General features: G+C 39.9%; 1 protein-coding gene across 7 annotated transcripts in view; it reads left to right on the forward strand.

The window, feature by feature from the left end:
• The first annotated feature begins 104 nt into the window (after positions 1 to 104).
• LOC147312763 (rho-associated protein kinase 2-like) overlaps positions 105 to 27,549 on the forward strand; it is a 37,843-nt gene continuing 10,398 nt past the window's right edge. For 5 of the 7 annotated variants that reach the window (XR_015125064.1, XM_086264414.1, XM_086264413.1 and 2 more), the window contains exons 1-27: positions 105 to 469; positions 5,077 to 5,158; positions 5,664 to 5,764; positions 6,419 to 6,556; positions 8,214 to 8,474; positions 9,101 to 9,245; positions 9,503 to 9,641; positions 11,559 to 11,650; positions 13,690 to 13,849; positions 16,740 to 16,836; positions 16,930 to 17,009; positions 17,471 to 17,519; positions 17,615 to 17,750; positions 18,670 to 18,761; positions 18,978 to 19,224; positions 20,118 to 20,224; positions 20,334 to 20,493; positions 20,919 to 21,079; positions 22,423 to 22,607; positions 23,067 to 23,136; positions 23,308 to 23,411; positions 23,932 to 24,118; positions 24,539 to 24,632; positions 24,881 to 24,966; positions 25,178 to 25,366; positions 26,470 to 26,635; positions 26,809 to 27,036. Coding sequence is in view for 6 of the 7 variants with exons in the window: in XM_086264414.1 (XP_086120540.1) it covers positions 374 to 469; positions 5,077 to 5,158; positions 5,664 to 5,764; positions 6,419 to 6,556; positions 8,214 to 8,474; positions 9,101 to 9,245; positions 9,503 to 9,641; positions 11,559 to 11,650; positions 13,690 to 13,849; positions 16,740 to 16,836; positions 16,930 to 17,009; positions 17,471 to 17,519; positions 17,615 to 17,750; positions 18,670 to 18,761; positions 18,978 to 19,224; positions 20,118 to 20,224; positions 20,334 to 20,493; positions 20,919 to 21,079; positions 22,423 to 22,607; positions 23,067 to 23,136; positions 23,308 to 23,411; positions 23,932 to 24,118; positions 24,539 to 24,632; positions 24,881 to 24,966; positions 25,178 to 25,366; positions 26,470 to 26,635; positions 26,809 to 27,036 (3,652 nt within the window). In the remaining variant the exon portion in view is untranslated. The remainder of the gene's footprint in view (positions 470 to 5,076; positions 5,159 to 5,663; positions 5,765 to 6,418; positions 6,557 to 8,213; positions 8,475 to 9,100; positions 9,246 to 9,502; positions 9,642 to 11,558; positions 11,651 to 13,689; positions 13,850 to 16,739; positions 16,837 to 16,929; positions 17,010 to 17,470; positions 17,520 to 17,614; positions 17,751 to 18,669; positions 18,762 to 18,977; positions 19,225 to 20,117; positions 20,225 to 20,333; positions 20,494 to 20,918; positions 21,080 to 22,422; positions 22,608 to 23,066; positions 23,137 to 23,307; positions 23,412 to 23,931; positions 24,119 to 24,538; positions 24,633 to 24,880; positions 24,967 to 25,177; positions 25,367 to 26,469; positions 26,636 to 26,808; positions 27,037 to 27,549) is intronic. The other 2 variants (XM_086264415.1, XM_086264418.1) reach the window with 1 other exon arrangement.

A 27,549-nucleotide genomic window follows, 5' to 3' on the forward strand; every position in this document is an offset into this window, starting at 1 on the left:
TCTCCTTGCTTGACTAATCTTTGTTATAGGTTGAGCATGTTGGGTCGACTGATTTAGTTTTACCTGCCTGCCTGATAGCAAGACGACACTTATCTGAAAGTGAAAACCAAGCGGGTGTGTCGAGTGTGTGTGACCACTAATGAAAACTGGGCGAGACGGTTTGTTTGGGCCTTGGATAAATAATTAACCAGACAAATCAAGCCGCAGTTTCAAGAGCTGACATGAGGAGTTGACGCAAAGCAAGAGCGAAGTGCGCCTCTATCGCCAGCCTGTTACCTGAGCGAAAACAACAGGCTCGCAGGTGTTTTTGTTTGTTTTAAATTTTTCTTTATATTTTTAATGCCATTTGAACTGGATACACTTCATTGTAATAATGCTGGGAGCGGAGAGCAGATTGGAAAGCCGGCTGAAGAAGCTGGAGTCCCTGATAAGGAATCCACAGTCGGCACTAAACTTGGCAACCCTGCTGGTGAGTTTACATTCACCCTGAAGCTCTAATACAAGTATGGTCTTCAGACTGAGAGATAGGGAGTGAGTTAGACACATATTTGTGAGTAATTAGTCTGTCAGTCATCTGAGAAAAAAGTTTTTAGAGGAAGGTCTTACAGTAAAAACAATTAAAAAAAAAAAAAAAAACACAACCGAAAGCTGAAAAAGTGAAATTGTTGACCTGTAGCCTTAATCACGCAGAAAATGATAAGAACTAAGGTTAAGCTAATCATACTCCTTTGGCCTTTGTAGCAGAGGGAAGCCCCACCTTTCCTGTATGGAATGCCATACACTCCTCCCTAAACAGAATTATTCAATGGAAAATGCTGCATAGTAATAATTAGATGTGATAGTTTTCCAACTCACTGAAGCTGGAAGTCATTCAAATGAGTGAAGGAAGTTCCAATGAAACTTACAATCTGATCAGCTATGAACTACATTCACTCCTCCCTTTCCCTCACTCAGTCAATGCCTGTCTGGGATTACCTGTTCAGGGGTCTGGTGTGGTGGCCTGCACTGAGAACATATTCAGCTCAGCTGCTCACACTCCTCAAGCCTCAATCTTTGAGAATAAATTCAGGATCTCACAGCAGGCTGTCTGTAGTTTTCCATTTCTATGTAGTGCTGATCTGCAGATTTAAAATAGGCTTAATATTTTCATCTTGACAACCCAGAGTTAGCTTTGAGAACATGTCTAGCCTGGATCAACTTTTGTAAGCTGTTTGCAGTAACACTTTGACTCAGCAAAAAGCCAGTAGAGTCTGTTTACTGTTTAAGTTATTCATTTGCTTCACACACATTTGATATTGACAGAACACCATAATCCACGGCTTATATTCATAGTCTTTTAGTGACATTTGGAGCATTAAAACATATAAATCATGCTGAGGGATTTATATATTTTTTTTTAAATCTGTCCAAACAAATGTGACAGTTTACCAGATTTCATGCCGTATGCACCTGCTGCCTAAACAAAGCAGCCCTTTGGTCCATGTCTATTCCCAGTGCTGAATCATGATCCAAAAGTACAATCTCCCTCAGATGTACAACAACAGACCCAGGTTACATCATTCTGTGACATAATCAGGCCAAAAAAATGATGAGAATTAATTTTAGCCCGTGTCAGTCATCACTCCAAAGTTCACTAGTAGTCATGTTTGATTTTTATCACTGTGCTCCATGGCCATCATGCTGCTTAAAATGCAGGGAGCTACCACAGGAAGCTGAAGTCACTTCCTGGAATTAACCTGCTGTGCCCTCATGTCACCATTTCCTGTTTGTCCACTGTTATTTTTCGTATATATACGTTGTTGTTGTTTTTTCTTTTCTTTAGTACAATACAAATTTAGACTTCTAATAGAATAACCTGTTGTCTTTTATTTTTGTGTTAATGCTTTTGCTGGGTTATTGATGGCCAGTAAAGGAAAAACTAAACCCCAGAGAAAAGGTTTGAATGTTTGAGGTCTATGGAATGCTTTGAAATCCTAATGAGTTCACAGTAACTGAACAAAATAATGTGGTTGAGTCGCAGATCATTATAATCGAGAACGATGCACTTCAGTCGGTAAATTAATGTTAGCTGTTGCGCAGTGTCATGGCATTCTGTGTCAATTTTAACTGAGCAATTAATTGTGCAAGGATAAGGATTTAAGACATGAGAATATATTTTTGACAAACGAGTATAAATGGATAAATAAATCATGTATAATTAGTCCAGTCAGCTACACCTGGGCACCATATTTATCACAGAAGTATCACAAACAATAAAACTTAAAACTCGTTACTGTTTTTGTTTTTTTCTGTCAATAGTGGATGGTCATATTAAATATAAGCAATGTTTCAGACTGCTCTACACACTCCGTTCTAGACTGTTTATTTCCATTTATTAGATCTATTGGTTCCTGTCAGAGAGGGCTGATATCCCTAGTATGGTCATCTCAGATACATTATGCTCCCTCTGGCTGGTAGTGCATGAACCCTTCCCATGTGCTGCTAAAGCCTTCTGTTTGTGAGGCTGCAGCCAATCAGAAAAAAGTCATCTCGAAGGAAAAGGAGCTAAACAGGTCGATTTAGACAGGATGAACTGATGGGCTATAACAAGGTTCAGTATAGAGTGAATAAGGGTTATTTTTAACCATGAATCATGCAGAGTGAATTGTAGTGCTGTTCAAAGCTAAAAGTTTGGTCCCCTTTAAAGAGCCCATCGGGGACTGCAAAAAATAATAATTGCAAGTCAGCTACTAAATATACAAAGCATAAACAGGATTGTCTTGTATGTTTTGGAAACGTCTATTGAAACGAGTGCCACAAAGTTCCTGCCAGACTGTTTTTGTGCTGATGTTCAAACCAGAGGAGTTTCTGAACCCTGCAGTTATTGACCTTTATGTAGTTTTGCTTTATGCGCTCGACCGCCCTGTTCAACTCTGTTTACTTCCTCGCCGAGTTGCTGTGGTCCTCGATACCATACTTCCGCTTTGCGATAATACCACTTACAGCTAAACACAAACAGATCTAGTAGGACAATGGCATCCCATTACAGTACCATGCTCAAATTCACTGGGCTGTTTAGAACGATCCATTCTTTCACAAATGTTTGTAAAGGTAGCCTGCATGGCTAGGTGCTCGATTTTATACACCTGTGGTAATGGGACGGAAACACCTGAATTCAAATGTGAAGAGGCGTGGCCCTACACTTTTGCCCATATAATGCATCATTGGTCCATTTATGGCACAATTGTGGAAGCCATAAACACAATTTTTAGTTTCTCATCGGCATATTTACATATCACATACTTATTTTTATAACATATTCACTGAATATTCCAGTAAATGTGCTTTTTTTGTTTACTCTCTTAACCATGAAATGACTGATAGTGTTTGTAGTGATGGAATCAGATCTATGTGACAGCTCCCTAGTAAAGATTTAAAAACGTGTATGGATCAGACACCCCGTATATAAGAACAAAAAACCCTTAAATCTGGGATCAGTAGAACAGTTGAAGGCATGTCTGTTTTGTGTCTGGTGGAGGCTGGATCTGGATGGGCCGAGTACATTTTGATGCATCCTGAGCAACTTGATTAAGCCATTGTTGACGCTTGACTATGTTGACAGTATCAGCTCACACTGAAGTGGGTGGAAGGTGCTCTCTCAGGAGGCGAGAACAAGCCATGAAGACTAAACTAGAGAATCATGTTCAGATTTGTCGAGATTCCAGTGAAAGACAAACATGCTGGGTCTAATCATTTTCGCCTTTCACTGATCTGAGACTAAAATAAGAGGGGAAGCATTTAAATCTTAACCCCTTTACTTCACTTTACATCACACAGAGTGATTTTCTAGAATTAAACAGCGTCTGATAACAAAAACACTCAGTGATCAAATGTCTAATTTGATGTTATCTAAATTGATGTCTAACAGGATAACACAATGACGTGATGGCTTTTTATATCCAAACGAATTTGGTCTGATACCTAAATGGGTTACACCAGTCTTTGGCGTCCATTGTTTGAAACTGCTAACATTAGACTGTATTTGCATATTACCATCACTGAAACTCTTTAAAACAAAGTTCCCATAGTGCTGCGATAACGACGACCATTACACCAGTTGATCTTTTGTAAAATGATCACCTATCCTCGAGCTCTCAGCCTGAATCCAGGTCCATAAGCTGTTCGTCCCACAATAGCTTCTGAGCCTTTAGGTCTATTTCCACCCATGTGTGGTGGGGGAGATCGCTCCTCACCGCTGCTATTTAAAGGTGCAGAATTGTTCCACATGCCCCTTTCCACTCACTCATATGTCCTAGAACAAACAGACAACCAGATACAGCCCCTACACTCGCTGACATGCTGGATGACTCAACACGACCCCTGTTTTATTAGGGAACAGAGATCATAGCACACTCTGACCTACCCCGCCTCACCGCCCCACACACACACCCACACCCTACCCCCACCCAGCTCTGCCCTGCCATCCTGATGCATGTGGATCACAGGCACATTTTGGTTCAACTTGAAACACAACACCCCCGATTTAAGCACTGATGACACTGCTGAGGCTCCAGCTTTAACTCTGACAGTGCCACAGCTTTACTGGAGCTGGTGTCGGTGGGCCTGATGGCGGGTCTGTGTGTTTATGGAAGCGACCGAAACATGAACACGCGTCTAATTTTATTTGTTGTTGCACGACATGTTTTGTCTCCTTGTCCAGCCTCCATTGTTCTTTTGTGTTTGTTTTGGTTTAGCGGTCTGATTTTGTTTCCCCACTTGTTTACATTTTGGAGTGTTCTTACCGCCATCTTTACTTCATTAAAGATGTTTGCTTTTATTAGCCAGCACAATGTCGGAGCTTCCCGACTTTCATGAATTGTCTTGACAATATAATGATAAAGAAATTATTTAAATTTCATTAATTTTCTGTGAATATTCAGCTCAACTTAAGGAATATTCCCATTTTTGAATGATACTGGTGTTTCCACTGTACACTGACATAGATTTTTTTTTTTTTTGGTTGTTGTTAATTAACCACTATTTCTAAATGTTAATTTTCATTTCTAATAAAAACTTCTTCTCTTTCTTGTCCTTCAGGATTCCATGAATGCACTGGTCAATGACTTGAATTACCCCCCCTTACGGAAAAACAAAAACATAGAGTCCTTTCTGAACAGATGTAAGTTCTCGTGTGCGTTTTGCATTTGTGTGTCTTAGTGATGAAAACCATGACTTTTTAGATTGTGCAAGACTTCCCCTGTTGTCCAGCATCAGATTTGCGATATAACATGTGCACTGTTTCTTTAAGAAGGTAAAAAGAGAGGTATATGAAAGATTTCCCTGGTGTTGCTATTCAAATTAACATTTTTGGGGAGATTAACAGATTTTTCCTGCCAAAACCTTAGTAATTGATATGTGGTCTTGTTGCATAGCCTTGTCCCCCCCCAATAATTTTTTTATTTAAGGTGGTGCAGTCACATTCAACCTAGAAAACCTGGCAGAATGTAGTGACTATAGCTAAATGTGACATTTCATTTCTTAAAAATCTACTTTTATGTTAATTTGTTCAACATGTATAACATGTTTTCTCCAAAACTACTGCAGTAGATTTCATTAGACTGGGAAAGTGTTAGATAAAATCAGCTTTATCTTTGTCTAATCTCGTGTATGTGTCTCATCTGCAGATAAAGACTTAGTGAGTGAGCTGCGAGAACTTCAGATGAAGCTTGATGACTTTGAGAAAGTCAAGCTGATCGGAAAAGGAGCTTATGGACAAGTGCAGCTGGTGAGTTCAAGGGATCAATAAGAGGTTGTCTGTTGACTTGCGCTATTTAATTTTAAACTGCGTTCTGTGGAAGAGCAAAGCAGTGTGATATAAAGGTAGAATTTCTCCAGTTGTTCCTAAATCCAGCAGCTACCAGAAATATTTGAACCACTAGAGGGAGCAACAGTCTTTAAAAATACCAAATGTGTGATTTTTTTTTTTTGATTTTTTTTTTATATATAACTTGATTTTTTGTTTTTGATTTTATTTTAAATTGCCAACGTGCCTGACTCCAAGTTTAAGCCAATCAGTACATTTCTTACTCTCCCTAACTTTCAGTTTCCCATATATCTGCATCTTATGCTGGTAGAATCTGGTATCTGCTGAGTCTCTTGGGTGGAAACAAGCCTGGACAGGCTCAGTGTGTGAGAGATGTCTGGTGTGGGGGTGTGGATGGGGGACATGGTATGTTTGTGTTTGAAATCTTGTGTAAACATGTCTTTCTATGGGTGTGTCCTACAATTATGGCTTCCTATCTCTGTGTCTGTTTCTCTTCATCTCCTGCGTTATCTTAGTCACTGTGACCTTCTTACCATCTTGTCCATATTGTCCTTGTTGACATATCACTATTTACATTCTCACATCTCTCCTTTTTTGTCACGTCCTCCCCTGCAGGTCCGTCACAAGGCCTCTAAGAAGGTTTATGCCATGAAGCAGCTCAGCAAGTTTGAGATGATCAAAAGGTCAGATTCGGCCTTCTTCTGGGAGGAGAGACACATCATGGCCTTCTCCAACAGCCCCTGGGTCGTCCAGGTGTGTTTTTTGTTTTTTTTCTACAAATATTCATAAGATGTAGCACTGGAGAACATATAGAACAGAAGTTTTAACTCCTTTCAGCCACAGAGGTTTTCATAGATATATTTTGTTCACAGTAGAAGACAGAAAACACACCAAATGTTTAAACTGAAAAGTTTTAGCGTTTCATGAAAAACAGTAGCCCATTTTGAATGGCAGTAACACATCTCAAAAAAAGTTGTGAGAGGGCAGCAAAAGGCTGGGAAATTAAGTGATGCTGAAAAGAAACAGTGTGCAGCTAATTAGTTTAATTAACAACGGCTCAATAACATGATAAAAAGAACCGAGTTTCTCTGAAAGATGGACAAAAGTTCACCAATCTACAAAAACATACTGCATCTACCAACTGTGCAACAATTTTAGGATAACGTTTCTCAATGAAAAAATTGTGAATACTTTAAATATGTTATCAGGATTTATATTTATAGCGTATCTGGAGAAATCTCTGTGCACGAGAGAGAAAGCTGCAGACCTGTAATTGATGGCCGTGATCTTCAGGCCTTCGGACTACATTGCATTAAAAACTGGCCTCATTCGGTCATGGAAATAAGTACATGGACGCAGGAACACCTTCAGAAATCACTGACTGTGAACACAGTTCACTGTGCCATTCATAAATGCCGGTTAAAGCTCTAGCTTTAACCGGCATTTATTGAAGCATTCTGTATGGTAAATACACTACAATAATAAACATAAAGCCATTTAAAATGGTCCGTTACAGGCCCATAGCCCGTTTTTGGCTTATTCTCAACCGATCCCTGGCTTGATGTCAGGATAATGAGCTCCTCCGTGTGACGTAGTCAATACAGCGCTGACTGGTAACACCCCTACGCAGCATGTGGGAAAACCGGTCATACTGTTTTGTGTCTCTACTTAGTGATGCTGCAATAAAGGAAGTTCACACATTTACAGCGTGCTATATTTATGCATTTTAAAACTGGTATCATAGAATCATAATGCTGAAACTTTCTGTAGAACATTGTTATAGGTTGATATTGATATATTTTTTTGTGTGTGTCAAATATAAACTAGGTTGTTACTGGTTGTTTCTGTAGATGGTAATCAAATAATTACATTCGCGCACCACCAAGCTCTAAAACATTTAATAATTTATTTGGAATTATTGTTATTGCATGCACTAGGTACTGATAGTAGGTACAGATGGCAAGCACTTTGTCAAAACAAGCGGTGTAATCAGATGGTCCGAGTGTTTAGAAATGGCATATGGAGATTATATTAAAATAAATGAACAGTAAAACAGTTGGGTAGGGATGCAAGAATATTTTTATGATAAGAAAATGAAACAAATGATTTGTGGAATAGACCAATAGAACCAATATATAGTAAGAGTCTTGTTATATCGGATGAGGTAAAAGCAGACAGCGTGCTTGTTAAATGAGATCCAATTTAATGCTGCCTTAAAGACCCGGAGATAAAACATTCATCATGAGTAATCAAATAATATATTAAGACAGCACAGATGATATTTATGTTTACATCACAAAGCAGTACCTTCTGTTTATACACCTCAGTAATAACCTGGCACCATATCAGCATTAAGTTTGAGATAAAAAAGTAATCAATGATATTGTAATTACTCGTTACTGTTTTGTAGCTATGCTGTGCTTTCCAAGATGATCGGCACCTTTATATGGTGATGGAATTCATGCCCGGAGGAGACCTGGTCACACTCACCATGAACTACGACATCCCTGAGAAATGGGCTCGCTTCTACACGGCAGAAGTAGTGCTGGGGCTAGACGCCATCCACTCGATGGGCTTCATCCACCGTGACATTAAGCCTGACAACATGCTGCTGGACCAACACGGACACCTCAAACTGGCTGATTTTGGCACATGCATGAAGATGGACTCGGTATGTCGAGTTTCTAGTTGTGTCACAAACCTTCTGAGTTAGTTGAAAGAAGAGGAAAATGACATTTTGATTATTCAGAGCTTCAGTGCACCACCAGGTGTTCAGATGGTGAAGTGAAGCTCTTACATCATGTTGTTTTGAAAGGCCACAGAAGTTATGTGCTAAACAACTAGTCTCGAGTGAGGCGGCAGTCCCGCCTCTGCTGCTGTGGGACAGGAAGTGTTTTTCATCCTTTTGTTTTCACCACAGCAATTTCAAAATAGCTCATTTCACTCATTTGAGCTCTCTGAATATCTGCCAGTAGACAGAGCATGTCATGCAATTCCTTCCCTAGTCTCAGTCTGGTAAAGAAACTTGAAATGGTCTTAAAACACATTTCGTTTGTGGTCCACATGGTAAAGATTTTTTAAAGAATTTTTTGCATAGTTGTTGTCCCAACATCTAAAGATTTTGAAAGAAAATATAGTAAAACAATTTTAAGCTAGTTTCACAAGCTCATTGATCCACACTATGATTTTGCTTTTGCTTTTTTTTTTAAACTTTTTTTCTGCTTTCTGTCCAAAGTCCTTTCCAATCTTTTATTATTGCTTTCCTGTGTGTTATGTTGTAAATTCATCTTTCTGCAGACAGGTATGGTGAAATGTGACACAGCTGTAGGCACACCAGACTACATCTCCCCCGAGGTTCTCCAGTCTCAGGGGGGTGATGACTACTATGGCCGGGAGTGTGACTGGTGGTCTGTAGGAGTATTTCTCTTTGAATTGCTAGTTGGTAAGTTATGTACTGTTCATTCAGTTAAGCTTTTATTAAGAAAGCAAACATGATTTAATTCCCATTACATGTATAATTCAGCCCAGGCTGTTCTGACTGTTACCAGATAATGAGAGGTCAACTCAACATTACGTTATGTTTTCTTGCTGTTTGGATATTATGTAACTTCCTTTATGTTAGTAATTATAAAAATGTAAGTTTTTGCTCAAGCTCTCGGATCTGTGTTTTGAGAATTTGACCTCTCATTCTTCTTCTAGGTGAAACTCCTTTCTATGCCGAGTCCCTTATCGGAACGTACGGAAAGATTATGAACCACCAGAACTCGCTCGTATTCCCAGATGATGTAGAGATGTCTCAAAATGCCAAAGATCTCATCTGTGCCTTCCTTACTGACAGGTTTGTATATGAAACCATAGATTATACTGTAAGCCCTTGTTTTTGTAATGTAACAAGAATTTGTTAGTAAAAAGGGAAAATACTATATTAAGGACTATTTCAAGCTTTTATATACAAATAATACTCGATAATTTGGGGCTTTTTTGGATATCTGTCCTTTAAAAAAAATAAATCCTGTCATTAATTAGCAGGCTGAAATGTTAGTAAAGCATAGAACTGATCAAATAGTGCATAGTACATATAACCTTGTTAACAAGGTTTATGAATTTACATTAGAGATAAATACAACACTGTAATAAAAAGCCTTTAAGCAATGAGGTGAACCATATGTCAGCAACACTAGCAAAAGCACAGGCGATTCTGAATGTAATGCAACGACCACCAAGAAGTCTGATTAGCACACAGTGTTTAGAGAAATAACCCCAACAATCGGGCAATCCCCTATGAGGAAGCACTCGACGACAGTAGGAAGGAAGAACACAATTTGTCAGAAAGAATCCTCACAGAACCAAGTTCAGGGAGAAGCAGCTGTTTGCCGTGGCTGCCTGTGGGGTGAGCGGAAGACAAAGGAAAGCACTAAGTGATAAAAAACATAGACGTATATTTGCCTGCAAATACACATCATCGTGGTATTGTTCTTTGTTTCCTTGGATTGATCCTGCACTTTAGATTTCCTGCCGGACATATATTGTTAACCACAGGGATGTCTGCCCATGACTCACAAAGTAACTGAGAGGCATGTCTAAGGAGCTTGGAAAGAAAAGCGTCTGGACTTCTTTAAGTTGCTTGAAGACTGATTAAGATACCTTACAAATTAGTTGTAAAGGTAAAAGTTGGATGAATGGGCATATGGGTCATGTTTCCGAATAGTGTCCCCTCCCCTTGAAGAAACCACTTCCTGTTTACATTAGTAACTCTGCCCACGACAGGGCTCGAACACAGGCCCTTTCTGCTTCAGTACAGAGCAGCCTTTCATTTTTCCTCACTCAGTTTATTTACCTTCTCACTCACTGCTCTCTCACCACAGACAGAATCTCGCATGTGTGTACGACTGACACACACACACACCTTGAACACTGACTACTGACTGCATTCACCACTTAACCTACATGCTCCATCACTGTCTCCTCATTATGCTGAATCACATGAGTAAGCACAACCACCCTGCTCGTTTTGGAATTTTTCATCTCTCTTTTCTCACCATGTGTTTTTCATCGCTTCATTCGTAAATGTCTTCCTCCACCTTTTCTCTGTCCCACTTTCCATTTCTTGGTTCTCCCTTTTCGTCTGTAACTTTCTCCTTTGCAGTTTTCTGGGCATCGAGACATGGCTTGTAACCCTGATTTGGCTGCATGTCACTTTTTCATGCAGAGGTTTTAAAGTCGCTCCTTTTTTTTTTTTTTTTCTTTTTTTTTTTTTCCTCCCCACCTCTGCCCTCTCTTCCCCTTGGCTGGATCTGGAATGTCCCACACGTGGCAAGCCCAAACTGCCCCACCCCTCCAACCCTGTACCCAGAGGTGGAGGAGGGAGGCGAGGGGATGAGGCAAGAGGGAAAATGAGTGTGTGTATAGATTCAGTGAGAGAGAGAGAAGAGAAGGAGGGAAGATCTAGGAGTTCTTGAGTCAGAATTGTTGATGTTCCTGCCTGGTATCCAGTCGTCCTGTCTTTACTGCTTGGAACTTGGACTGAAGAGGTTTTCAGGCGTATCCATTGTCCAACAGCGGTCTGGTGGCTCTCCATGCTGGTCAGTGTGGTCAGTGCAGAGTGGTCACGCCGCTAAGTTCCATGTGTTTGGGATGACATGTTTGTGATGGTGGGTGGAGAGGAGGAAAGGGGTGTGCTGTACTGCGTTGCACTGTGTCACACTTAGGCAAACCTGCTCACCGTCTGACTGCTTGTTCCTGTCGCTGTGTGCAGGAAGGTTCGTCTGGGCCGCACCGGAGTGGACGAGATAAAATGTCACCCCTTCTTTAAGAACAACCAGTGGACCTTTGACAACATCCGTGACAGTAAGTGTATCCATATACTTGTCTTTAAAACTTCTCTCTATATTATGCCACAATGCAGGAGCATCATACATTTCCATTTCTGGTAATGTGCAAATGTTTTTCTTTTTCACGGTTTGTTGCCGTTCCCATTGTTTTGCTTCTCTTATCATCTCCAGCCCATTCCTCTGCAGTTCTGTTTTGCTTCAGTCTGAGTTCGAATTTTATTTCCAGCTCCTGAGTCATTAAGCCTACTTGTATGGTACACATGCTCTCCATATGCTCGCCATTCATATCTGACAGTATATGACAGGGTGCTTTGCAGAGCAGGAGAGAAAATTATGCAGAATAATCAGCTACGTATGGGTACCAGTCTAAAATCATAAATTGGTGAGTGTACTGAACATATTGAAGTCCTGCACCACATGTGACTGGATAAAAGGAACACTATGTTGTAGCTTAAGGTGATAGATAGATAGATAGATAGATAGATAGATAGATAGATAGATAGATAGATAGATAGATAGATAATATAACAGAATTATTTACTCACAGGTGTATTAGGAAAAGAATAAAGAGAAAAAATCTTAGCTATTTAATACTATAATTGTTAAATCAGTACCAATGTTTGTACTTTAGTATATTTTTTCTTTTCTTTTTTTTAAATTTAGGTTTAGACTGTTTGTATCAGGAAGGACAAAAGAAACAAGAAGGAGAAAAAAATAAGAAAGGGATATATTAGAAGTATGAGCTGGACCTCTGTGTCTGTACGTAAGTACATTCAGACTCTTTTTCGTTGCCTCGCCCTGTCTCAGCCTCACCTGGCTCCGATTAAGGCAGAACTTCTGATCACAGCCTGGCAATCTGGAACACGAAACCATTGCTCTGCTGCTCGCCTCTCTTCATGTTTGCATGTGCACGCTCATGCAACCACTCCAAACACGACCTTGCTTCCATTGTGAAGTCCCGCTGAGCTGCACATCCCTCTCGGCCCTTTGTGTCTAAGGGTGATATTACTTCCCGCAGCGTCTGGGCCCTGATTTCGGCGCTTTATCATTTGAGTTGTCTTCATGTTTATTAAGCACAGGGTTGAAGGCAACGAAACCAGCACCACGGGTCGTTGGATGGATGCTTGGCAGGATGAATGAATGAATGGATGGATGGATGCGACTGGAGGCAGCACCCCCCTTAGCGGCGGGTGGGGCAGGCTGTGCGGCCTGTGTGGACCGGTCTAATGAGAGGGGCGTCCCAGTTTGGAGGGTTGCTCCCGCTCTCTCACTCTCTCTGTGGCCGTGGCTGCCTGTCATTAGTCACCCGCTATCAGAGAGCATTCTGGGAAGTTATGCCACAAGGGCCTCCATTGAGCGCCCTGAGTCTCTTTCTGTCTCACCACATTTTGGCTTTTTTTTTTTTCTATCTCTTCTTTTTATTTCCCCCTCATTTGTTTCATCCCTGCGCTTGATTTCTCTCTGTGTTTTCTGCACCATCTTTGAGTCACATTTGTCACACTGGGGGCTGTCTTGACCCGCAGTAATAAGCTCTTTACTCAGAGCCAGAACTGCGCTGGTCTGAAGAACTTCATCCAAAATCGCTGCTTTTTTTTTTTTTTCTAATTAGGATCTATTTTTAGGCTCGAGGGCTTGCTTAGTTTTATCTGATTGGCCCTTTAACACATTTTTGTCTGCAGACTTTTAGAGTCAGTCTTGTGAAAAGAGAGCGCAAAAGGAACCTTCTCTCTTGGCATGGCTTGTGAAAGGTGCTGTGTATGGGGCACAAAGCAAGCACTGTACGGGAAAAGGAGTGGTGTCAGGCTCACGCCAACCTGCAGACTCCTAAAGTAACCAAAGCCAAAATGGACATGCATTTATTCAAATTGCTGAAAAAAAAAATTGTACTCAAATGTCTTTGATGTATTTTAATTTTAAATCCCCAAGCACAGGATTGTTTTCAGTCTGATTTTATGTAAAACAGCAGTTTTCTCTTTGCTTTAACCCTCCTGGTTTGCACCTCCTTCGTTCCCCTTTTTCGCTTCATGACTCTTTCCCTCTCTTCCTGTCTTCCAGCTGTGGCCCCAGTTGTGCCAGAGCTGAAAGGTGACATAGACACCAGTAACTTCGATGACATAGAGGTTGAGAAAGGAGATGTTGAGACCTTTCCTCCACCCAAAGCCTTTGTTGGCAACCAGCTACCATTTATTGGTTTCACCTACTTCAAGGAGGATCAGTAAGTGTTTGAATCTCATATTTTTATTTTACTTTAACTCTGCTTTTGTTCTTAAGTATTTGATATGTTCATGTTTGCGTTCCTTTTAGTTTTCCTTTCTTTTCTTTTTTATAAATTGAGATTTTTGTGCTACAAAGCTCAACGTGTGTAGATATTTTGCAACGGGCTTTTAGAACAACACTGTGCTTAAAATATGAGAGAAAAAGACAGCTTCACGCCCATGCCTCACCAGTCAGACACTGCAGGCCTGTTAAAACTCCACACTGCTGCCTTGTTCTGACAGCCTCTTTAACTGCCCTTGTCGCCTGTGATGAATCCTGCTTTGTAAACCCTGTTTTTGTTCAGCAAAAAATAGAATGAAACAACACTTGCAGGTTCAACCGCCGTTAAGGCAGCAATCACCCAAACAAAGCTATTGTGTTAAAAATGGAAGCGTTTATTGTTCAAGACATATTATCTGGATAAAATTCACTTTATAAATGGCTAAGGCAAGTTGGTTGTGAAGATCAAAAACGCCCACAGTTTTCTAATCGTCATACATGAAACGCTGTGCTCACAATCCGTTTCAATAGATTAATTTATACCCTTTAAAGATCTGCCATAATCACACAAAGTCAAGTCTCAATAAGCAAAGAATCAAAAACAAAATAGAAACTTCACAAAATAACTCAACTTCAAAAGATAAAGAAACAAACCTGTCTTTATCACAGCTGCTCATCCACGCTTCTGGACCTAGTCAGTTAGATGAGCTTCAGGTTACCTTTTCTGTACCCGTAGGTACATTTGGTCTTCTGTACATGAGTCATCTATGCTCACATGCACATTTTCAAAATAAACCCAGACAGCAGGTATGCTGAACGCGTTCTCCACCAGAATAAGATATCATTCTCTCTCTTTGCAACATCATTAGTGATCATTTTTCGTAGCGTTAACAACAGCTAAGCCAGTCATGTGCGTGGGAGACTGAGCCTTGAAATTTGTTCTGTGGTTAACCAGCCGGTGCCCCTTATCACCAGTCATTTTCTTGACCAACGTCGCTTCCATCTGGCTACACAACAGTGCAGCTATTCCCAAATACCACAGGAGCTGCTTCTGCAGTAAAACAGCTCAATTAAATGGCTCATGTGTTACAATCAGTGTTGGTCAAGTTACTTGAAAATAGTAGTTATTAATTACTGATTACTTTTCCAAGAAAGTAATCCTATTACTTTACTGATTACGTGTTTTTAAAAGTAATTAGTTACTTTATTACTTAGCATGATACACAACCTGAAAACATTATAAAGCAGACCTTTCAGCCCAATTTTATTTTTTCTGCATAATCCATCATATAAATTGAATCAAATGAAAAAGTCCCTTATTAAAAATTGTTTTATTAGTTTAAATCTTTTAACTTTATGCACATTGCATCAAGAAAAAATTAAATCTGAAGAAATTTGTTGAACATTTAAACCTATTTTCTACATATTCCTGCATATGTGTTCACACTCGCTCTTTCAAATAGTAAAACACGGCAAAAGACAAATAAAGTCAAAGATTTAATCTATTGTCACCTGTTTAGCAGGAGTGGGGCCGGTGGAGGTTTGTCCGGTGTCGCAGCGGTCATGTCAGTGGGGGGATCCGGGGGTTTCCCTGTGAATTTCACATTCCCGTGGCGGCTTGCTAGGTGCCTGCTCAGATTTAAAGTTTAATTTTTCTCTGTGGAAAAAAGTTTTCTTCCCACGCAGAGTGTACAGCGTACTCTAATGTTTTTGTCACTTTGTACAGATTAAAACTCAAAGTAATGTCAGTACTTCCAAGCTTTCGTACTCTCTCCCGCACTCCATATTATCCATTGTTTATCTACACACGTCTGTTGCTGCCACAGACGTCGCACGTTCATACGTCATGAGACACTCTCACAAACAAAATCACGGTTTAGTAACACAGTAACGCAGCGTGCTTACGGGAAAGTAGCAGTAATCGAATTACTTTTTTGCAATAACAATCCCTTACTTTAATCTTTACTTGAAAAAAGGAATTGGATAGCACATTACTGCCCATCTCTGGTTACATTTAACCGAGGGGAGCTGAAAAGGTTTGAGCAGTAATGCTGTAGACTTAATTGAAAGCTATTTGTAAGCAGTATAAAATGATCAGGCTAATTATAATTCTTACATATTTCCAGAAAGGTTACAACAGCGGATGAATCTGCTTGTTTAATTTAGCAAAGATTTTATGCTGGATGCCCTTTCTGACAAAACCAGTTATCCAACCTCACGGCCGACACTAAGAGTACTCTAGCATGTGTCTCCTTCCGATCTTGATTTTTTTTTTTCTCATGTAAAAGGTGAATGCGTTGTATGTGAGTGCGTACTCGTACCTTCAGTCTAATTGCGTATTAGTGTGTACCTTTTCTAAAATCACCCTTAATTTGTCTGTGTTGTTAAGCACAGGTATTTTTATTTTAAAAATTCACTCTGCAAAAACTGGTGTCATAAAAAGGCTTTACATAGTTAAGTTGTTATTCAGCCCCTGTGGCCGAGTCACTCAATAATTCCCACCACTACAAGCCCACCGAGATGGTTAACAGTTGGCAAAAAGTGCGTGGGTTGGAAGATTTCTGCCAAGACACCAAAAAGATCTCAACACTTTATTGCTTTTTCCACTGTGTATGGTTTCAGGATTAGGCTTATAGGTATCACTGTAAGTGCTTTCTAAGCTCTCTAATGTCACGTAACACTGGACAAAAAATGTCTTTTAATGGATCTGGTTGGGACAAAATGTATCTCGTGCTTGTAGAAATGTGGACCTGATGATGGTGTGTGATGCTGTCAGAGTTGGAAATCCACCTGACGTTGACTCAGTTACAAGCATTCATGGTTATTGACCGTCCATCTCTCGTTCTCAGGCTGCTAAAGGGAAGTAAAAGCAGTTCTGCAAAAGATTCAGAGGACTGTGAGGAAATCTCAGAGGACAAGGAGAATTGTTCAGACAATAAGAAAGAGGTAGTTTTCTGTTTTGTTTGTTTGGGGGGGAGAGGTGAAAATGAAAATCAAATAATGCTATTTTTGTATTTACTCATCTGTCAATTTGAGCAGCTGCAGAAAAAGGTTTCCCAACTGGAAGAGAAGCTCGACAATGAGATGCAGGCCAAAGATGAGCTGGAGCAAAAGTGCAGGTAAGATAAAACATATGATCCTGTTTGATAAGATAAGATAACCTTTATTAGTCCCACACGTTGGCAATTTGTTTTGTTACAGCAAAAAGTGGACAGTGCAAAGTTATATAGCAAAAATTAGCTATATGTTAATCAGCGTTCAGTCAGCTTATTAAATGTCTTGGTTAAAAGGTTTTTAAATTAGACATCACCAAAGGATAACTGGTTTCCCTGAAGAGTTTTTTTATATGGTGTGTCACTTCCTTCCAGATATATAGAAGTGTTTTGTAAAACAGGAAGTGACATCCCATCCTCAAAGCTGCTTTTAGAAATCCCAATATTAGGAGACGTTAAAGGAAATCCAAAAGCGGCAGAGAAAAAAAAAAAAAAAAGCAAGAAGAATTTCAATGTATAAATACATTTTTGAAAAGACAATTTTTAACTAATTGTGAAAAATTTTAATCTTTTTTTCCACCACCCAGAAATGCTACCAACCGTTTAGACAAACTCGCCAAAGAATTAGACAAGGAGGTAAGAGCGGGTGCATTTCAACCATGTACCTGATGGGATAAAGAAGGTCAGAGTTTGTTTCCACTCGTACTGTGTGCGAATTCCTCTCTCATCAGATGAACAGCAGGCAGAAAGTCGAGGCCTCACTGAGGCAGCTGGAGAGAGAGAGAGCTCTGCTGCAGCACCAGAGTGCTGAGAATCTGCGCAAGGTGGAGATCGAAACTGACAGGAAACGCAGCCTGGAGAACGAGTGTGAGCACCTATGAACAAATGTAGAGTGCTGTGCAAAAGTCTTCAGCTGTCCTTCATTTCTTTACATTTTGCTTAAAAGGAGCTTCAAAGGAGGACTTCTTATTTTATTTAAAGTGATTTTGAGCAGAAGTTTTGAAGTTTGTTTTTTTTTGTCGTTTCTTCTTCTTTTTTTTGTTCTTTTTTTTTGCTCGTCTTCAGTCCAGTCCTTGTACCCGACCATTTGTTCATTTTGCTTTGTTTTTTCGTTTAAGCTACGTAACACTGGTTCTTTAAGCCTGATGATTCACAATCTTAAGTTGCCACTTTGTTACGAGCAGCCACAAAATCCAAAACGCATATGTTTTTCGTTTCTTTAGTTAAATCTATGAAAAATTCCAAATATAAAATGAATAAAATAATATTTCTGCACAAACAAAGTGCAAAGCAAAGAGCTTTTAACCAAAAACGTGATGCATCACAGCAACGAAAGGCAGCCAACATCCACAGAAGAATTTCTAACATCCTTCATAAGTCTTGAGAAATATTCCTGAAGACTACTTAAACTATAAGAAAGTTTGTCTAAGGGAGTTCAGGCTGCTTTGAAGAATAAAAGTCGTCACGCCGAGCACTGACTTTCAAGCTTGTTAGAAGTGTACAAACTGTACATGTTGCACCCATTTTCCTACTAAAATCTAAGGAGTTGCTCAAGATTATTGCACAGCACCAAATCTAAACATCAGATGTATAACTTGTGAAATATCTTTCCATAATTTTGGTTGTCATTTGATTTTATATTCGACTCAGGCAAGTCAAATTGTGTATTTATATGTCAGGCTCAGAAATATTCATAGTTGTGGATTGACAGTATTATAATATCGTATGGATGGATGAAATTTTTTATACTACACTAACTAAAAATGACTTTGTTTTTACTCATCAGTGAACAACCTGAGGGACCAGCTAGAGGATCTGAGGAAGAAGAACCAGAATTCACACATCTCAAATGAGAAGAACATCCAGCTGCAAAAACAAGTGAGGGAAGCTTTTTAAAGTCACCTAACATGGTGTTGTCTTTCTCTTATTTTCAATTTTCCGTATCACTGCACTTTTTTTTTTCTGTGTTTAATATGTGTTTTTATTCATGTTAATAAAAACATACCAAATTGGTAATCCCTAATTCTGAATGCCTTCAGCATAAAAACAATTTCATCTTCTCGTTATTTATTTTCCTTCCCTTAATATCCGTAGCTTGAGGACGTCAATGCTGTGCTTCAGGCTGAGCAAGAGGCTGTAGCGCGGTTAAAGAAGAGTCAGGCGGAGGTGCAGAAACAAGCCCAGAGCCTGGAGGTTAGCCTCGGGGAGATGCAGGAAAAGTGCAGCCAGCTTGAAAACAGCAAGATGGAGCTGGAGAAGCAGCTGAGGGGGCTGCAGGCCGAACTGGAGGAGGAGAGGAGAGGCCGCAACATGGGGACAGAAACTATTAATGACCTACAGGGTGAGACGTGGCTCTCTATTACACTCTGACAGCAAGAGGTATTAACATAGTCGTAAACAGATTTAAAGGTTATGTGAGTTCTGTTTGGACTCTCTTGTTGGTAGCCAGTTGTAGGTAAACTACAGCCTTCATTAGCAATGTTCAGAAGTAAAATTATGTTAAGCTATAGTTAATCTTTTTTTCAGCAGTTACCTCATCATCAAGCTTTGATTTGTTTTGTCAGATAGTTAAAGGTCATCGAATGAATACCTCTGCAGTGAAATACTGATTTACTCACCCTAACCACAGGTAATCAGTGTGATCTTTATACTCCCTAAAAGTGGCTGCAGTAAACAGCAGGAAAAAAAGATGTTATGCAAGTTGGAGTTGAAGGCTCAACATTAGATGTGAATCACTTTTCTGGATCGGGCACTGGGAAATGTCTGATCATAGGTGGAAACATCTGCTCAAAAGCCTGAGAGTGAAGCAAGTGGCCGTAAAAGCCAAAGGAAAACCCAAGCCAGAACCTTTTGTGGAAACTTAAGCATGCTCACTCCTGGCAGAGAGGCCACTGGCTGAGGTCAGAGGGGATGTACGTAGACCACAGTGTTACCTGTTTGTTGTGATGCCTGATGATCCCCCCCACCCCATGTCAGAATCTCTGTGTGGGTGGAGTCAGGGAAAAGAAACACTGAGTGCAATGTTTTCTGCATATTTAAAGATGTATGTGGGCTGGGATATTATGTAATGTCTGAAGCTGAACAGTTCAGGCACAGTTTTTAATTTACGACACGTTTGGCTCAACACTGTCACATCGTATAGAGCCTCATTATGGTAGCATCTTGACAAATAAAAAGAATACATGTAATAAATGTTATTCATTCTTTTAAACAATTCCCATTGCTCCATTACAGGACGCATCTCAGGGCTGGAAGAAGAGGTGAAAGAAGTGAAGTCATCTCTTTCCAAGGTCCAGACTGAAAAAAAGGAGCTACAGGAGAAGCTCAGTGAGCTTGAGAAGGTTGTTTTTGATTACTCATTACAAATTTCCAAATTGAAGGGAGAAGTATTCCTCCTTTTGTTCATTAAATAAGACACTACGACTCCAATATCCATTTTTGACCCTTTAGAAAAAGAGCAACCAAGAGATCGACCTTACGTTCAAGCTGAAGTCCCTGCAGCAGAGTCTGGAGCAGGAGGAGGTAGAGCACAAGGCCACCAAAGCCAAGCTTGCTGATAAAAAGAAGACCGACCAATCCATAGAGGAGGCAAAGTCCGAGGCCTTAAAAGGTGAGGAAGTGGGAGGGAGGAAGAGGGAATGTTGATTGGAGAGTACTCTCAAATGTAAAAGTGATGGTTTACACCGTATTTAACTCACCTAACCAAAGTAAGGGATTGCCTTAAGCAAAAGCCAGTCATGAAAGGGAAAAGGTGACTTCTGCTGCTTTTAAAAGCTGTTGAAGAAACAAATGAAGGGTCGATTGATGTTAAACATTACTGACAAATAATTCTAGTTCATTCCCAGCAGGTTGACAGAAAACTCGGAACAGACTGATGTTTAGATTTGTTGCTGATTGTCCCTCTCATGCTAGTCCATTTAATTCATGCCACAAGCAAGTTTACTGAAAGACAGCAATGATCTGGCAATACTCCAGTGTCGAGTGCAGTGTAGATTGTCCTGCTGATGTCTTTCCTTGCGATTTCCTTCGGTTCAGAGATGGAGTGCACCCTGCAGGAGGAGCGCAGCTTGAAGGTGCAGGTGGAGGGAAAGCTGCTGCAGCTAAAAAAGGACTACTCCATGCTGGACTGTGATTACAAGCAGGCGGAGAACAAGCTGGATGAATTTCAGGCACAGAAGGAGAAACTTTCTGAAGAGGTTTGTCCCAAATGAAACATGAACGACAAAGTAGTAACTTTAGACATTGTTTTGAAGAAATGATCCTACATCAAATATTAAGAGTTTCAATGTTACCCATTTTAGCAATCTCTAAAACAACAACCTCACAACAGCTCTCATTTACTAACGGCGTGTACGCACAAATCTGTTCATGAATCGAGCTCACAAATCTTTCATACACAAATCAGTTTTAATATTTTTAGATCTGAAGGTTTTTTTTGTTTTTTTTGTAGCATGAACAAATTTACATGTATTTCTGATCATGCATACAAACAAATGGCCTGGCTGTTCTAGGAGTTTTAATCATAAGTCTTTAAAATGAATACTGCTGCTACTACTACTACTTATCATTGTAACCCTTATTGTTATTAATAATATTATTGTTTGGTTTCTATTACTACCACACCACTTTTGGGTCATTATTTACAGTTTTCCAAGTCCATAAGCCATAAAATCCTCAAAAAATAAAATAAAATACTAAATGGAAACGACTTCCATCATTTCTGGATATCATCACTTACACTGTCATTTCCTGGCACTAACCCAGATGCTATTTATTTATTTCTTCTTCTTATTATCATTATCATTTAATATTTCAGGATTTAAACATTTTTTTCTAACTTGTGTCACAGCGAGCATCTCAAAACCTTTTACTAAACCTGAAGTTTTCTTTCCCACTTTTCATAAATCCAACAGTACTTTTTCGCACACTTGTTAAAATTAAAGTAAATTAGGGTGTTTACCTAATCCACTCAGCAATGGATTAGGTAAACTAATCCATTGCTGTGGAAAAACAAAGCAAACCTGAACAGAATAGATAAAAGTCAACAAAGTAGCAAATGAAGGAGAAAATCTGGTTCCATTGTGTGCAGTGATCATGACTACAACAAGGAAGGTGTGCCATGGAAAGAAATCGTGCCTTGCAATGCATTCAGTTGGTATTATCATCGTTACAGTATGTGTACTATGTATATAATAATCATCACACTGCTTGACGTAAACTTTCTAGACTGTTGAAATTTCACATTGTGATTTTACTCACTGAAGAAAAATTCATTTGGGGGTAAAATCATATTCTGCACCTGGTCATGGCTTTGACTGAACAAAAAAAACATTATCACAGACTTAATATCTACATTCTGTGGTGATGAATGAGGAAAGCTAGGTGGGTGACCAACGGCCTCTTGTAATGAGCATTTGATTTTATTTTCAAGCATTTTGTACAAAGTGGTGCTCACTTGTTCTGAAGCTATACCCTCTGTGTCTAACCAGCTACTAGTAGGATTAACCACTGCTTTGCATCCCTGCTTGTGTCTTTACAGGTGTTGCACCTGACCTCACGTCTGGAGGAGGAGATGCACAAGCGGAGTATGAGCCAGAGTGAACTGAAGATGCAAAACCAGCAGGTGTCTGTGCTCCAGTCTTCTGAGAAACAGCTCAAACAGGAACTCAACCAACTGTTAGACATGAAGCAGATGCTGGAGAAACAGAACCAGGAACTACGGAGGTCAGACACATGTCCATATCCTGCATACTTGTTCATTTTAATTTCAGTATATACTGCAGCTGCCCTTAGGAAGTATTTAATAGCACATACAGTCTTCATACTACTTTTGACACGTCTACATTGCAGAGGATTGTGCATCAAAATGCCCTGAAAAGCATGATGGCTCGCTTTATGCAGAATGCAACCACATGCAATTGCACAACTTGGTACTTTTAAAATACAGTGTACTCGAACATACTAAATCTTTTTCTGGCTAACTAAGTAGGTAGTATGAGTATTGGACTGCACCCATGATATCTAATGAGCATAATATGCATATACAAATATAGCAAGAGTATTAGTGACTTTTTAATGTTGTTGGCAAGTCTCATTCATTTCCTCTGATTTAAAGGGATTGCTTTGGCTCTGGTGTTCAGTTGGCCTGCAGCAATGACTGACAGATTTCTGGTCCTGTTTCAGGGAAAAGCAGGAGGCTGATGGCCAGCTGAAGGAACTGAAGGACCAACTGGAGGCACAGCACTGTTTCACAGTAACTCTTTCTTTTCTTTTCCTTTTTGTGCATGCTATCTGCAAACAGCAGTGACAGCCAAATCACTTCAGTTGTACATTTAAGTGAATTGGCTTTCCCTAGCTCCTCACACGTTTACTCTGTAAGTGTAATCTAATAACTGATTGGGTCTACATGATTTCTTTATCAAAGACCCTTTACAAGACGCAGATCCGTGAGCTGACGGATGAGCGTGATGAGAAGAATAAGCTGTACGAAGAGGTGCAGCAGCAACTGGCAGAATACCAGGAAGAAAGGTAACTGTGGCTGTTGTGCTTTGATAAGCCGACTCTGCATTCAGTATAAAAACACTGTAAACACTTAATCACCAGATTAGTATGGAAATTGACATAAGCAGCAAAAAACGAACCATTCAAACTTGCAGTTTTTAAAGTGGCAGTTAAATATATGTATCTCAACTCTACAAAATTCATTTTATCTGTACTTGAAGAATATAGCAGTCTTCTCACATTAGTGTCATTTCCCTTGTTCAAATTAATCTCAGCCAAACAGAAGGACACGACCTTTCACAGACTGAATGAAGCTGAACCAGATTAGCAGCTGTCCCAGATGCACTCGAGCCAAACATTATTGTGGACATATAATGCTTTCAAATTCAGCAGAGACAAAAAAGTCCCAGAAATATCAGTGCATGGTAGCACTACAGGCTGTTGATTTTTAGGTAATAACAGCAGGGATCTTCCTGTCTTTCTAGGATTTATACAGCTCTGGTAATTAATAAGATAATGGTAATTCATGCTCTCTTTCCCTCTGCAGGAAGTCACTGACAACCCGGCTGGAAGAAAGCTTGACCAAAGCAGACGCTGAGAAGTTGGCTCGTTCTGTCGTTGAGGACCAGTTCTCCAATCTGGAGAAAGAAAAGATCATGAAGGAGCTAGAGATCAGCGACATGATGATGAGGCACCAGCAGGAGCTCAGCGATAAGGAGGCCACCATCAGCTCGGTAAGATCGGCTCAAGTTTTGTTTGTTCGAGCCAAAAAATGTTTGTTAGCTGTTTGGATGAAGTCCCTGCCTGCTGTTGCTACATTTTTTTGTAACTTATCACCTTCTCAGAAAATCTTGACACTTCTGTATACCACTGGTTGTAGCTAGAAACTCTGCAAGGTATCTTTAATGCCCTGGAAAATATTTAGTTATGTCAGTAGCAATTTACCCTCAAGACCATCATTTTTGCAACCACATAAACTATTAAGAACAATAAGAGTCACTAATGTTTGGCTTGGCTTTGTTCCCTTTTATTCATTCTGGAAAGCTCAAAGTACATTTTGTTTTGAAATGAGTTAAAGTATTCTTGTCACCTGACTGCTATGCAGAGTATCCACTGATAACATCGCCTCACCTCTGCTCTATCCACCTTCACAGCTGGAAGAGTCCAATCGTACGCTGACGGTGGATGTAGCCAACCTGGCCAGTGAGAAGGAAGAACTCAACAACCAGCTGAAAGAAATGCAACAAAGTGAGCGTCACTCTTCTGTAATGAGCAACCGATAAAACAAATTTCTATCAAGAAGTCATTTCCTCCAAGTTATAGAATGTGTGTTAAAAGTTGGCATTATTTACGCAGATAAAGATGTAAAATTGTCAGAAAAGTAGCCACTGTTGTGTTTATCGAAAAACAGAGTATTTGTCCTGTAAATTGTTAACCAAATTTCTGAAACATTGTGTTAAGAAACATGTATGAGTTTTGATTTGCTATTTTTATAGAACTCCAGAAAGCAAAAGATGAAGAGAACTATTTCAAAGAGTCCTTTGATAAGCAGCTGTGCAACGAAAGAACGCTAAAAATTCAGGTGTGTGTCTGGGTGCCTGCACAGGTCTGGAAAGTCTGCTACACTTTATTTTTTGCATGCTACTCTTGGTTGTGTTGAACTCTGGGTAAAAGTTACTGAAACATATAACATATTGCTGCAGGCTTTCCTGTTGAATTTACCAGGCTTGTATTTATCATAAATAGATCTCTGTAAAAGTATATATTACATGATTAATTTTTTTTTCTCTCAGGCTGTGAACAAACTGGCTGAGGTGATGAACAGGAGGGAGAAGGTGCGGGGAGGCCACCAAGGCACTGACACCGAGGTGCACAAGAAGGAGAAGGAGAACAGGAAACTGCAGCTGGAGCTGAAAGCAGAGAAGGAGAAATTCAGCACCGCCATCGTAAAATACCAGAACCAGCTGGCTGAAATGGAGGCGGTCAGTACGCCCACACTCCCAGAAAATAAATGCACGGCGTATAAGCAGATACATTTGCCAGAAAGAATCAGTGAGATACTGAGAGAGGCTGAATGTTGATTACCAATTAAAATTCTTACTGTAGAGAAGGAGACGGACAGACAGAGATACTGGGGGGGAAAAGACTTGGGATTTTCTAGAATTTCTCAATATTTAGTGTCAGCTAGAGATTTGGAGTGCTTTCTACAGGACCTGAGCTGAGAGTGCATAGAAGATGGATGAAGCTTTATTACTATCTATTGGTTTGTTTACTTTTGTTTAAAAGCCTCAATTTTTCTATTATTTCCCTCAGCATCTTGGTTTTTTGAAGCCAGAAATGGCCATATTTGAATGAAAAGTGTTTGAGGGTTGGTAGGGATGGCCAATTCATAGTGGTAAATTCCCAAATAATACTCGGTGGATCACAGACTTCTTGGACAGTTTTGTTTTTGTTTTTTTGTTCAGTTAACCACACACACGGAGACCAAAATATTTGGCTGATTAATTGCATTTAAAATGCTTCCAAGGCTACCGACAGCCCCAAACACAGACAAGAGCTCCATTTAGCGACTTTGTGAGCAGTACTGTCAGTGTTGATGGGTATTGTCGGCGGTGGCATGGACACCCAACTTTGTGAATACAGTAAGTCAAGAACGAGGTGATGTAGGACTTTCAAATTGATATCTTAAGTGCATCCACTAGGAGGCTGAGGAGTAGCACTGGTGTCCATTAGTGTATTTATTTTAAAACTGTGGAAGTTTAACTACTAATCTCTAATCATCTTTATTTCTGCTGGAAAGTTGGGCACTTTCATTCTGCAGATGGGCTCTTTTCAAGTCAGCTTCAGGTGGCCATTCAAGGAATTGCAGCTTGATATGTTTTGGGTTTTTTTTTTTAACTTCATTTAAGATGCTATGAAATTGTATAGGGGAAAACATTTCTCCATGTAGATCAAACTGAAAAAATATGCACTTTATATTCTTGGAAGAAAATATCCATCGTTTCTGTGTTTCTAATTATTTCCCCAATATTCTGCATTAGAAGTGAGAAAGTGAGTTCAGCTAACAAGCTGTTTGTTTATTTAGCTGATGGCAGAAGAGAACCAGATGCGTCTAGATCTTCAGATGACGCTGGACAGTAAAGAGAGCGACATTGAGCAGCTGCGATCCCAGATCACATCCCTCAGCATTCACTCTCTGGACTCCACCAGCATCAGCAGTGGCAACGACTTGGATTTAGAAGGATACCCAGGTAGACCCTTCATCCTGCTGTCATCATCGCAAAGATTTTCTTTAACATTTATATTCAGGGCCCGAAAGCACTTCTTTATACCTTTCTTCCAGTCCTTTCTTTTTCCTCATTATGCCTCTTCCTTTTCATCCCTTTTATTTCACCTTAACTTCTCTCTTCATGGTCCGGTGCAGTGCGCATTACTCACTCTCACACCTCAGAATCAATGTCCTTCACCTACCAGCGCACACACAAATCCGTCTGCATCGACACTCGGCCAAACCTTCGCTCGGCTCACGCTCTCTTTGGCTCTGACTCTGAGGACGAAGAAGAGCATGATGGGCGTCAGGAGCGGGGCCAAACTCCCCTGGCCCTTACCTATGAACCGTCCTCTGAGCCTGAAACCGAACCTGAACCTAGAGGTGACCCTGCATGGCAGTTCAAAGCCAGGATGTGGATTGAAACTAAAGCAAAGCAAATTTTTTTTGAAAGAGCTTTTTACAATATTTATCCATAAAATTATGGATGGGGGGTTCATTTTCTTCTCTAATTTGAGTGAGTTTGGAATAAAATAACTCCAAACCCTTGCCTAACACCGCGAACCTGTAGCTAATCCCTGTGTGTAGCTGTGCAAACACACACAGCTTGATGCAGCACGGCTTTGCTGAAATTTATTCCACTACAAAAGATTTGGAGAGTGAAGTTGTGTGTGGATTTCTACTAATAATTAAGTTACTTTCGTTCTTTTTATATCTCTACTATGCACTTGTTATGTTTTGGAATTGCAGTTTCTTAGAAATCTTGTAGTTCTCACGTAATAGTCTCAAACCAGAGAATAGGACATCCTGTGCCTTGCCCTTTTGTATTACTGAGGAAGAATTTCCTTTCTTCTTAAAGAAAGTGCCACCAAAGCATGAGACTGTCAATATTTGCTT

Source organism: Aulonocara sp. 'chitande type north' Nkhata Bay, linkage group LG15 (genome assembly GCF_057382095.1).
Source record: "Aulonocara sp. 'chitande type north' Nkhata Bay isolate Kocher_YH1m ecotype deep benthic linkage group LG15, A_spYH_male_GT1.1, whole genome shotgun sequence".
Taxonomy (NCBI): Eukaryota; Metazoa; Chordata; class Actinopteri; order Cichliformes; family Cichlidae; genus Aulonocara; species Aulonocara sp. 'chitande type north' Nkhata Bay.